The sequence below is a fragment of the Oncorhynchus masou genome, chromosome 5 (genome assembly GCF_036934945.1).
Source record: "Oncorhynchus masou masou isolate Uvic2021 chromosome 5, UVic_Omas_1.1, whole genome shotgun sequence".
Lineage (NCBI taxonomy): Eukaryota > Metazoa > Chordata > Actinopteri > Salmoniformes > Salmonidae > Oncorhynchus > Oncorhynchus masou.
In genome coordinates this window covers 90,293,462-90,306,674 of record NC_088216.1, presented here as the reverse complement: position 1 = coordinate 90,306,674, position 13,213 = coordinate 90,293,462, and the positions used below count along the sequence as shown (strand labels likewise).

At 46.0% G+C, this 13,213-nt stretch overlaps 1 protein-coding gene across 1 annotated transcript in view; it reads right to left on the bottom strand.

Annotated features, from left to right (window-relative positions):
• Nucleotides 1-13,213, bottom strand: part of LOC135540433 (plasma membrane calcium-transporting ATPase 2-like) — a 222,071-nt gene that overhangs the window by 109,748 nt on the left and 99,110 nt on the right. Inside the window, 3 exon segments of the mRNA XM_064967060.1 lie at nucleotides 5,473-5,514; nucleotides 9,309-9,401; nucleotides 11,895-11,927. Of these exon segments, the coding sequence (XP_064823132.1) occupies nucleotides 5,473-5,514; nucleotides 9,309-9,401; nucleotides 11,895-11,927 (168 nt within the window).

Below are 13,213 nucleotides of genomic sequence, written 5' to 3'. Positions count from 1 at the left end.
GCCATTACTAGTGTTGGATCGTAATACAGTCCACACACAGAGGCCATTACTAGTGTTGGATCGTAATACATTCCACACACAGAGGCCATTACTAGTGTTGGATCGTAATACAGTCCACACACAGAGGCCATTACTAGTGTTGGATCGTAATACAGTCCACACAGAGGCCATTACTAGTGTTGGATCGTAATACAGTCCACACACAGAGGCCATTACTAGTGTTGGATCATAATACAGTCCACACACAGAGGCCATTACTAGTGTTGGATCGTAATACAGTCCACACACAGAGGCCATTACTAGTGTTGGATCGTAATACACTCAGAGGCCATTACTAGTGTTGGATTGTAATACAGTCCACACACAGAGGCCATTACTAGTGTTGGATCGTAATACAGTCCACACACAGAGGCCATTACTAGTGTTGGATCGTAATACATTCCACAGAGACCATTACTAGTGTTGGATCGTAATACAGTCCACACACAGAGGCCATTACTAGTGTTGGATCGTAATACAGTCCACACACAGAGGCCATTACTAGTGTTGGATCGTAATACAGTCCACACACAGAGGCCATTACTAGTGTTGGATCGTAATACAGTCCACACACAGAGGCCATTACTAGTGTTGGATCGTAATACAGTCCACACACAGAGGCCATTACTAGTGTTGGATCGTAATACAGTCCACACACAGAGGCCATTACTAGTGTTGGATCGTAATACAGTCCACACACAGAGGCCATTACTAGTGTTGGATCGTAATACAGTCCACACACAGAGGCCATTACTAGTGTTGGATCGTAATACAGTCCACACACAGAGGCCATTACTAGTGTTGGATCGTAATACAGTCCACACACAGAGGCCATTACTAGTGTTGGATCGTAATACAGTCCACACACAGAGGCCATTACTAGTGTTGGATCGTAATACAGTCCACACACATAGGCCATTACTAGTGTTGGATCGTAATACAGTCCACACACAGAGGCCATTACTAGTGTTGGATCGTAATACAGTCCACACACAGAGGCCATTACTAGTGTTGGATCGTAATACAGTCCACACACAGAGGCCATTACTAGTGTTGGTGAATTCACCAATTTGTAAGTCGCTCTGGATAAGAGCGTCTGCTAAATGACTTAAATGTAAATGTAATACAGTCTACACACAGAGGCCATTACTAGTGTTGGATCGTAATACAGTCTACACACAGAGGCCATTACTAGTGTTGGATCGTAATACAGTCCACACACAGAGGCCATTACTAGTGTTGGATCGTAATACAGTCCACACACATAGGCCATTACTAGTGTTGGATCGTAATACAGTCCACACACAGAGGCCATTACTAGTGTTGGATCGTAATACAGTCCACACACAGAGGCCATTACTAGTGTTGGATCGTAATACAGTCCACACACAGAGGCCATTACTAGTGTTGGATCGTAATACAGTCTACACACAGAGGCCATTACTAGTGTTGGATCGTAATAAGTCTACACACAGAGGCCATTACTAGTGTTGGATCGTAATACAGTCCACACACAGAGGCCATTACTAGTGTTGGATCGTAATACAGTCTACACACAGAGGCCATTACTAGTGTTGGATCGTAATACAGTCCACACACAGAGGCCATTACTAGTGTTGGATCGTAATACAGTCTACACACAGAGGCCATTACTAGTGTTGGATCGTAATACAGTCCACACACAGAGGCCATTACTAGTGTTGGATCGTAATACAGTCTACACACAGAGGCCATTACTAGTGTTGGATCGTAATACAGTCCACACAGAGGCCATTACTAGTGTTGGATCGTAATACAGTCCACACACAGAGGCCATTACTAGTGTTGGATCGTAATACAGTCCACACAGAGAGGCCATTACTAGTGTTGGATCGTAATACAGTCCACACAGAGAGGCCATTACTAGTGTTGGATCGTAATACAGTCCACACACAGAGGCCATTACTAGTGTTGGATCTCAGGAGGTTAAATAAAAAATAACATGACAGTAAATTCTAATTAAAGGAAAAGGATTGGCCGTAACAAGGTTGACTGTAACAAGGTTGACTGGACAGGGTTGACTGTAACAGGGTTGGCTGTAACAGGGTTGACTGGACCAGGGTTGACTGGGCCAGGGTTGATCGTAACCGGGTTGGCTGTAACAGGGTTGACTGGGAGGGTTAACCTTAACAGGGTTGACTGTAACACAGTGTTGACCTTAACAGGGATGACTGTAACAGGGTTGACTGGGACAGGTTTGACTGGGACAGGGTTCACCTCCATAGTTTGATAAATTCACCTCCGAAGGTGAAATGTGTCCTTACATTCTGAAATGTTGCTCTGCTTTATCATCCAAAGGGTCCCAGAGATAACATGAAGTGTTGTTTTCTTAGATAAAATCCATTTTCATATCCTAAAAAGGTCCACATAGCACAGTCGATTTTGTATTTCCACTCGTTCAATTTGCAAAGAAAGGAACCTGTGAAAATCTCTCCCTAAATTAAAAAAAAAGTATATCCTATAGGACACCATATCAGAGATCCTAGAACGTAACCAGACATCACTATATCATTAGGGGTGTAGTATATCCTATAGGACACCATATCAGAGATCCTAAAACGTAACCAGACTTCACTATATCAATAGGAGTGTAGTATATCCTATAGGACACCATATCAGAGATCCTAGAACGTAACCAGACTTCACTATATCATTAGGAGTGTAGTATATCCTATAGGACACCACATTTGTTCCGAGAGCGACGCCTTCATGGTACACAGCTGACGCGGGCGGTCTTCACTTGAACGACTCTAACTTTGTAAAATAAGCACCAATTGGGGTCAGACAAAGCTAGATAGATAGCCAATGAGCTGGGCTTTATGGGGAACCCTGTATCTGACTCAGAATGTAGCTACTAACCTTGTGCGACCGCATGCCTTTTCCTTTTAGACAAAAATTCTAAGAATATTCAGTGTTACGTAGTGATGAGAACTGGTTGTTTTGCAAATGTTGAACTCATAATATGTCTACTAATGCTGGAAAAACTAAGTCAAAGTCCAAGTATACAGATTTGAGGATATTCTTGCAGAAAAATGTCATGTGAATGCGAATGTCTCCTTCACGATTTGCCCAAATGTACCTGGGTGACTTCACACTAAATGTCATGTAGTTTTCTCATACTTCAAGTTATCCGTCTCAAACTTTGCACATACACTGCTGCCATCTTGTGGACACCATCGGAATTACAACCAGAGTGATAGCTATGGGACCTTTCTGTTGCATTTCAAAATGGTGGTAGAAAAAAAAAACGTTGTTGTTGTAAGAAACTGCATGTTTTTTCTTCTTTTCTTTTACCAGATCTGTTGTGTTATATTCTCCTACATTACTGTCACATTTCCATAAACGTCAAAGTGTTTCCTTTCAATTGGTATCAATAATATACATATCCTTGCTTCAGGGCCTGAGCTAGAGGTAGTTAGATTTAGGTATGTCATTGTAGGCGAACATTGAAAAAAAGGGGGCGGATCCCTAAGAAGTTAAATCAGCCCGTGACAAGAGGAAGGAACACAATTGAATGCAAGCATCACAAAAACACATTTAATCGGTTAACTATTTCTAACCGTTCTATCTATGGGTAACAGGGTGGACGTGTAATGCTCGTTTTCTACCACAAAACACGGTCAAAAGGATCAGAACCAGCTTTTACACTGTGATTTGACTACATGATTGTTTGTCCATATTAAAGAGAGTTCAGATCACAACAGGGTTGACATGAGGTTCAGATGTAAATGAGTCACTAAACCACATCAAATAAATGATCACAATGACGGTGAAAGCTTGATGGAATTAAAGTGGGTTGAAGTCTATTATTCATATACAAAACATTTGATTGATTGAATTCTCCGTCTGGTTTATATTAAAAGGCACTTCGTTTAATTTAACAGGCTTTTCAAAAAAGCACAACTTCTACATACAATTTAATAAGGACATGAAAGGCACTCATTTCATGGAACGACCCTTTGTTTTCAATTAATAACATGATTCTTAACATTTCTGTCTGTATGTAGACAAAATTCAGAGAGAGAGAGAGACAGAGAGACAGAGAGAGAGAGAGACAGAGAGAGAGAGACAGAGAGAGAGACAGAGAGAGACACTGTATATATATATAATATGACATTTGTAATGTCTGTATTGTTTTGAAACTTCTGTATGTGTAATGTTTACTGTTAATTGTTATTGTTTATTTCACTTTATATATTATCTACCTCACTTGCTGTGGCAATGTTAACACATGTTTCCCATGCCAATAAAGCCCTTGAATTGAATTGACAGAGAGAGGGAGAGAGAGAGACAGAGAGAGAGAGAGAGAGACAGAGAGAGAGACAGAGAGAGAGACAGAGAGAGAGACAGACATAGAGAGAGACAGACAGAGAGAGACAGAGAGACAGAGAGAGAGAGACAGAGAGAGAGAGACATAGAGAGAGACAGAGAGAGAGAGACAGACAGACAGAGAGAGACAGAGAGACAGAGAGAGAGAGACAGAGAGAGAGACTTTGAGACCTGGAGCTGAGACAGACACATCGCTGCAGACTGACTGACAACGACACTGAAGACAAGACATACATCAGGCTGAATGGATGTTAATTCAATGTTAGAGTAACCTGAAGAGACTCAACGTTAGAGAAACCTGAAGAGACTCAACGTTAGAGAAACCTGAAGAGACTCAACGTTAGAGAAACCTGAAGAGACTCAACGTTAGAGAAACCTGAAGAGACTCAACGTTAGAGAAACCTGAAGAGACTCAACGTTAGAGAAACCTGAAGAGACTCAACGTTAGAGAAACCTTAAGAGACTCAATGTTAGAGAAACCTTAAGAGACTCAACGTTAGAGAAACCTTGAGACTCAACGTTAGAGAAACCTGAAGAGACTCAACGTTAGAGAAACCTGAAGAGACTCAACGTTAGAGAAACCTTAAGAGACTCAATGTTAGAGAAACCTTAAGAGACTCAATGTTAGAGAAACCTGAAGAGACTCAACGTTAGAGAAACCTGAAGAGACTCAACGTTAGAGAAACCTGAAGAGACTCAACGTTAGAGAAACCTGAAGAGACTCAACATTAGAGAAACCTGAAGAGACTCAACGTTAGAGAAACCTTAAGAGACTCAATGTTAGAGAAACCTTAAGAGACTCAACGTTAGAGAAACCTTAAGAGACTCAATGTTAGAGAAACGTTCGAGCTAGGGTTGCAAAAATTCAGATAACTTTCCCAAAATGAATAGGTTTGTCCAGAAATTCTGTTCGGAAAATTCCTTAAATCAAGGAATAAGCAGAACATCTGGACCAGGATTCCTGGAAAACCTGGGCATTTTGGGGGGAAAGTTACCGAAATTTTTGCAATCCTAGTTAGAGCACATCCCAACTATGGCGGGGGGGGGGAGTTGAAAAAAGGTTACCTTTAGTCTGGTTGTTCTCCATATTGCCATCCTGTATTCTACCTACGATGGAGACATACGAGACACAGAACAATAAGAACCAAAGCAGACAATAAGCAAACAATCATTACCAGGACAAACATTACAATGACATGAGGAGGAAAACAATAACGTGTATATTTATTGAGCAGGTGTCAGGCGTTCTGTATACAGGACAGAAAAGCTACTATTTAATGAGGTCGATGCTGCTTCAGGGATGGTCATTTTAATGAGGTCGATGCTGCTTCAGGGATGGTCATTTTAATGAGGTCGATGCTGCTTCAGGGATGGTCATTTTAATGAGGTCGATGCTGCTTCAGGGATGGTCATTTGGATGTCTGCAAATTTTTTCCAATTTGAATTGTTGTGTGTGTGTGTGCCTGTGCTCGCTAACGAGTCAACAGCTATTAGAAATAATGTCAATCAAAATAGATAATTGATAATACAAATAGGTTAGAAAATAATGTGACTGTTCAGTCAATTTGGAAATGTCATGTTTTGAAAGGTTGCTTAGGTGAACTAGAATATAATAAATTAAAGTTAAACTGAATTCACGTTGTATTTCTGTTTCTGTCTGACAATGTGTTGGATGAAAACAGTCCACGCCTCTTCGTAAGTTAACTTCCAATAAACTTCAAAAGTGATTTGAGCGTGATGCAACTATTGATGCAACTATTGTTATTTGATATCAAGTTTCGCTTGATGTTTAAACTGAATAACTACAATACCGATGCTATATCATAGCTCAGATTTCCTCTCTATGGATCAGTGTGTTCATGTGTGTTCATTTTGAAGAGAGACATACTCACAGACTACAGGAAGTGACATACTCACAGACTACAGGAAGTGACATCCTCACAGACTACAGGAAGTGACATACTCACATACAGACTACAGGGAATTCCACACATTAACAGTTCAAGAAAAGCCATTCAGATATTTCATGAGGCATCAAGACACAGAATCACAGAGTTACAAAGATACAGTACAATGAGGAAATAGAGCAACACACACACACACACACACACACACACACACACACACACACACACACACACACACACACACACACAGGACCAACACAGAGCATGCAGTGTCAGAGTGAGGTCAGAATCTTCATGCACGGTCAGACAGAGAGAGATAGAGCGAGAAAAGGGAGAGGAATTGAAGTGTAGGAATTGAAAGCTGGAGAGAACAATACTATAGGAAAGAAATCCCCCTGAAAATAGATATTAGTAAAACAGGGATTCTGACGGAGACTAGCAGGGGTCTGATAGAAGGTTAAGGATGGAGGCTCTTGAAAGCCACATAATCCTAAACAGAGCATTTTTACTCCAAGGTTCATCCTACCAACAACAGGGTTAAAACTCATGTATTCATTTGTATCTACCGATTGAAAAACAAAACAATGAATAAGTTGTTTTTAAGTCGGAAATTAAAGAGTTTAAGTAGGCTACTTGGAGAAATTAACCCTGTTGAAAACTTACAGTAACTAGCAGGCAGAAACCCTTCGCCTACACTCACACCACTGTTGCACACTGGGTAATGGTTATCTATTCAGTTCATTTGGGATCTTTTTATTTAGATACAACATTTAAAGAGTTCCAAGTTGTTGGAAATTTAGTTTGGGATCCTGTTCAAAAGTACGATGCTCACATTCTGCACAACAACATTACCCAGACTGGTTCTTTACTCAGTCGGTCGATGCAAAGGCTCCTTCTATTCAGTTCTACCATAACATCTGATCCCAGAGGACATGGAACGATAGTCTTAGAGCTGAGAAGAAGACAGTTTACAACACAATGGCTGCGTTACAAATGGCACCATATTCCCTAAACAGTGAACTACTTCTGACCAGGGCCTGTAAAGGTGCTATTTGGGACTTGGGTAGATACATCTACTTCAGACATCAGTCACAGGAAGGAGGAGGAGGAAGGAGGAGGAGGAAGGAGGAGAGGAGAGGAGGAGGTAGATACAGTCAGAGGAGGAGGGAGGAGAGGAGAGGAGGAGGCAGATACAGTCGGAGGAGGAGGAGGGAGGAGAGGTGACAAGGAGGTAGAGACAGTCGGAGGAGGAGGGAGGAGAGGAGGAGGTAGAGACAGTTGGAGGAGGAGGGAGGAGAGGAGGAGGTAAAGACAGTCAGAGGAGGAGGGAGGGAGAGGAGGAGGTAAAGGAGGAGGTAAAGACAGTCGGAGGAGGAGGAGGGAGAAGAGGAGGGAGGGGGTAGAGACAGTTGGAGGAGGAGGGAGGAGAGGAGGGAGGAGAGGAGGAGGTAGAGACAGTTGGAGGAGGAGGGAGGAGAGGAGGGAGGAGAGGAGGAGGTAGAGGAGGAGGTAAAGACAGTCGGAGGAGGAGGGAGGAGAGGAGGGAGGAGGTAGAGACAGTTGGAGGAGGAGGTAGGAGGGAGGAGAGGAGGGAGGAGAAGAGGAGGTAGAGACAGTTGGAGGAGGAGGGAGGAGAGGAGGGAGGAGAGGAGGAGGTAGAGACAGTTGGAGGAGGAGGGAGGAGAGGAGGGAGGGGGTAGAGACAGTTGGAGGAGGAGGGAGGAGAGGAGGGAGGAGGTAGAGACAGTTGGAGGAGGAGGGAGGAGAGGAGGGAGGAGGTAGAGACAGTTGGAGGAGGAGGGAGGAGAGGAGGAGGTAGAGGAGGAGGTAAAGACAGTCGGAGGAGGAGGGAGGAGAGGAGGGAGGAGGTAGAGACAGTTGGAGGAGGAGGGAGGAGAGGAGGGAGGAGAAGAGGAGGTAGAGACAGTTGGAGGAGGAGGGAGGAGAGGAGGGAGGAGGTAGAGACAGTTGGAGGAGGAGGGAGGAGAGGAGGAGGTAGAGACAGTTGGAGGAGGAGGGAGGAGAGGAGGGAGGGGGTAGAGACAGTTGGAGGAGGAGGGAGGAGAGGAGGGAGGAGAGGAGGAGGTAAAGACAGTCAGAGGAGGAGGGAGGAGAGGAGGAGGTAGAGGAGGAGGTAAAGACAGTAGGAGGAGGAGGAGAGGAGGAGGTAAAGACAGTCGGAGGAGGTAGAGGAGGAGGTAAAGACAGTCAGAGGAGGGAGGAGAGGCGTAGGTAGAGGAGGAGGTAGAGGAGGAGGTAGAGGAGGAGGTAGAGGAGGAGGTAAAGACAGTCAGAGGAGGGAGGAGAGGCGGAGGTAGAGGAGGAGGTAAAGACAGTCAGAGGAGGGAGGAGAGGCGGAGGTAGAGGAGGAGGTAAAGACAGTCAGAGGAGGTGGAGAAGAGGAGGTAAAGACAGTCAGAGGAGGGAGGAGAGGCAGAGGTAGAGGAGGAGGTAAAGACAGTCGGAGGAGGGAGGAGGTAGAGGAGGAGGTAAAGACAGTCAGAGGAGGGAGGAGAGGCGGAGGTAGAGGAGGAGGTAGAGGAGGAGGTAGAGGAAGAGGTAAAGACAGTTGGAGGAGGTGGAGAAGAGGAGGTAAAGACAGTCAGAGGAGGGAGGAGAGGCAGAGGTAGAGGAGGAGGTAAAGACAGTCGGAGGAGGGAGGAGAGGCGGGGGTAGAGGAGGAGGTAGAGACAGTCGGAGGAGGGAGGAGGTAGAGGAGGAGGAGAGGCGGGGGTAGAGGAGGAGGTAGAGACAGTCGGAGGAGGGAGGAGGTAGAGGAGGAGGAGAGGCGGGGATAGAGGAGGAGGTAAAGACAGTCGGAGGAGGGAGGAGAGGCGGGGGTAGAGGAGGAGGTAAAGACAGTCGGAGGAGGGAGGAGAGGCGGAGGTAGAGAAGGAGGATGTTGAGGGCAGAAAGAGGTGGAAAATGGAGGAGGCAGTAGTACCCAGGAGGTATAGCAGGACAGGAAGGAGCTTCTGGTTTTGGTCAACCTACCATTACCTAGGCTGGCATTGCCAGGTGCAATACCGCCTGCAGTACCATCAGTGGCTATAGTTGCGATGGGGTGGGCAGAGGGATGGGGGAAGTCTATAGTAGCAAGTAAATGATGGGTTAAAAAAAAGGCAACAGTGAACACAAAGAACATGGTTAAGTCCTGAATAACCAAAGAACATGGTTAAAGCCTGAATAACACGATTCTGTGTTGTTGCTGCAGTTCATTCACACTAGGATTGACAAAAGAAATCCCCAAAATTTCGACAAACAGGGAATAATGGATAAGTGACCAGATTTGTGCAACCCACTGATGTTTAAAACTGAGACGACTGGAGGAATGGTACAGGCATTATATACATGAACATGAAATAGGTTCAACACAATACTAAAGGGCAAAGAGAGGAAGGGTTGACCAATTTCTTGAACGAAAACAAACCAGTGAAGAGAAAAAGAACCACACAGGCTAAAACCCCTATCTGTCAGGTGAGAGAGGCCTGTAATGTTCATCATAGGTACACTTCAACTATGACAGAAAAATTTGAAAAAAAATCCAGAAAATCACATTGCAGGATTTTTTATGAATTTATTTGCAAATTTTGGTGGAAAATAAGTATTGTGATATTTTCAATGTGATTTTCTGGAATTTTTTTCAAATTTTTCTGTCATAGTTGAAGTGTACCTATGATGAAAATTACAGGCCTCTCACATCTTTTTAAGTGGGAGAACTTGCACAATTGGTGGCTTACTAAATACTTTTTTTTTGCCCCACTGTATCTAGTGTGGTTGTAACAATACCTAATCAATATGGAATCCATGTGTATTCCAGGGGCTAATCAATCAATTTCGAACAATCAATCTCAACCATGTTATTCATATCATGTGTCGTGTCAATGAGCAGCAAATTTTTTTTGAAAAAGGCAGCAATGTGATTGGAACAGAAACGTAATGTGGTTTAAACTGCTTCAAATGTCATCCCATCACTGCGACAACGGCTACAAGACACCAACTGGCAGAGGAAGAAAACACCATCGCTGACAAAGTCAGGGGATCGGAGACAAGGCTTGAAGAACAGAGTCCACTAAATTCAATTATAATTGACATGTGGAAATTACGTTTTGAATGACGTTTTAAACTCTTAGGATTTTACACTGGGAGTTGCAATAGGTTTTTTAAAATTCCAATTCCACCCTTGTGCATATTGTGCACTTCACAGGCAACATGTCCTTCACAGGAGGGGAGAAGGTTATATTACGTCCCAAGAAGGCACACTATTCCCTATATAGTGCACTACTTTAGACCAGAGCCCTATTCCCTATGTAGTGCACTACTTTAGACCAGAGCCCTATTCCCTATATAGTGCACTACTTTAGACCAGAGCCCTATGGCACCCTGTTCCCTATGTAGTGCACTACTATAGACCAGATCCCTATTCCCTATGTAGTGCACTACTTTTGACCAGAGCCCTATTCCCTATGTAGTGCACTACTTTTGACCAGAGCCCTATTCCCTATGTAGTGCACTACTTTTGACCAGAGCCCTATTCCCTATATAGTGCACTACTTTTGACCAGAGCCCTAATCCCTATATAGTGCACTACTTTTAACCAGAGCCCTATGGGCCCATAGAGGAATAGGGCGCCATTTGGGACCCGTGTTTCAGGAGCGGGGACAGATGATCAGATCATCCATCTGTTGAAGTTGAATCTCAGTCTGTCTGGGGTGAATTGGTGAATGTTAAATCATTCCTTGTGAAGTTACTATTACTATTTAACTCTGCAGATCTCTTTAGTGAATTTAACCAATCACAGGCTGTGATCATGTTGATTTAACCAATCACAGGCTTTGATCATGTTGATTTAACCAATCACAGGCTGTGATCATGTTGATTTAACTAATCACAGGCTTTGACGTGGGATATTTGAAACTGTATTGGGGACGGTGAGGGAAATATGGATGAGAGGGATGACAGGGAAGGGGTTGGGGTAGTTCAGTAGGGTAGTAAGGGGGGTGAGTTTAGCAGGGTAGTTAGGGGGGGGTTCAGTAGGGAAGTTAGGGGGGTTCAGTAGGGTAGTTAGGAGGGGGGTTCAGTAGGGTAGTTAGGGGGGTGAGTTCAGTAGGGTAGTTAGGGGGGTTCAGTAGGGTAGTTAGGAGGGGGGTTCAGTAGGGTAGTTAGGAGGAGGGGGGTTCAGTAGGGTAGTTAGGAGGAGGGGTTCAGTAGGGTAGTTAGGGGGAGGGGGTTCAGTAGGGTAGTAAGGTGGGGGTGAGTCCAGTAGGGTAGTTAGGCGGGGGTTCAGTTGGGTAGTTAGGAGGGGGGTTCAGTAGGGTAGTTAGGGGGAGGGGGTTCAGTAGGGTAGTTAGGAGGGGGGGGTTCAGTAGGGTAGTAAGGTGGGGGTGAGTTCAGTAGGGTAGTTAGGCGGGGGTTCAGGTGGGTAGTTAGGAGGGGGGGGTTCAGTAGGGTAGTTAGGGGGAGGGGGTTCAGTAGGGTAGTTAGGAGGGGGGGGGTTCAGTAGGGTAGTTAGGGGGGGTTCAGTGTTGGTCCTGGTGGGTAGTTGGGTACAGGGGGACTGAGGGAAGAGAGATACTCTACCTGTGCTTTGTTGGCCGTCCTCCCCTGCATCACCTGTGTGTTGGTTTATAGAACCATAGATAACAAGAAGGTAAGGAGACGAGACCCAGAGTTCAGCTGACCACACCTACAGCTGGCCACTCCCCACAGCAGGCCACACCCACAGCTGGCCACTCCCCACAGCAGGCCACACCTACATCTGGCCACACCTACAGCAGGCCACTCCCCACAGCAGGCCACACCTACAGCTGGCCACACCTACAGCAGGCCACACCTACAGCAGGCCACTCCCCACAGCAGGCCACACCTACATCTGGCCACACCTACAGCTGGCCACTCCCCACAGCAGGCCACACCTACATCTGGCCACACCTACATCTGGCCACTCCCCACATCTGGCCACACCTACAGCTGGCCACTCCTCACAGCAGGCCACATCTACAGCTGGCCACTCCCCACAGCAGGCCACACATACATCTGGCCACACCTACAGCTGGCCACTCCCCACAGCAGGCCACACCTACAGCTGGCCACTCCCCACAGCAGGCCACACATACATCTGGCCACACCTACAGCTGGCCACTCCCCACAGCAGGCCACACCTACAGCTGGCCACACCTACAGCTGGCCACTCTCCACAGAAGGCCACACCTACAGCTGGCCACTCCCCACATCAGGCCACACCTACAGCTGGCCACTCCCCACAGCAGGCCACACATACATCTGGCCACACCTACAGCTGGCCACTCCCCACAGCAGGCCACACCTACATCTGGCCACACCTACAGCTGGCCACTCCCCACAGCAGGCCACACCTACAGCTGGCCACACCTACAGCTGGCCACTCCCCACAGCTGGCCACACCTACAGCTGGCCACTCTCCACAGAAGGCCACACCTGCAGCTGGCCACTCCCCACATCAGGCCACACCAACAGCAGGCCACTCCCCACAGCAGGCCACACCTACAGCAGGCCACTCCCCACAGCAGGCCACACCTACAGCTGGCCACTCCCCACATCAGGCCACTCCCCACAGCAGGCCACACCTACAGCAGGCCACTCCCCACATCAGGCCACTCCCCACAGCAGGCCACACCTACAGCTGGCCACTCCCCACATCAGGCCACTCCCCACATCAGGCCACACCCACAGCAGCCAGTCGGCACATAGTATACATAGGTCATTGTGTTTGGACAGAGTTATTTTAGAGTAGCATCACCTTCCCAGAGAGATTCAAACCTATCCAAGATGGACACTTTACTTCTACCAGGAAGTGCCTTTCATCAGTCAATAGTTGGAGCAGTTTAAAGGTTAAGAAATTATCTTTATCTGATGATGAT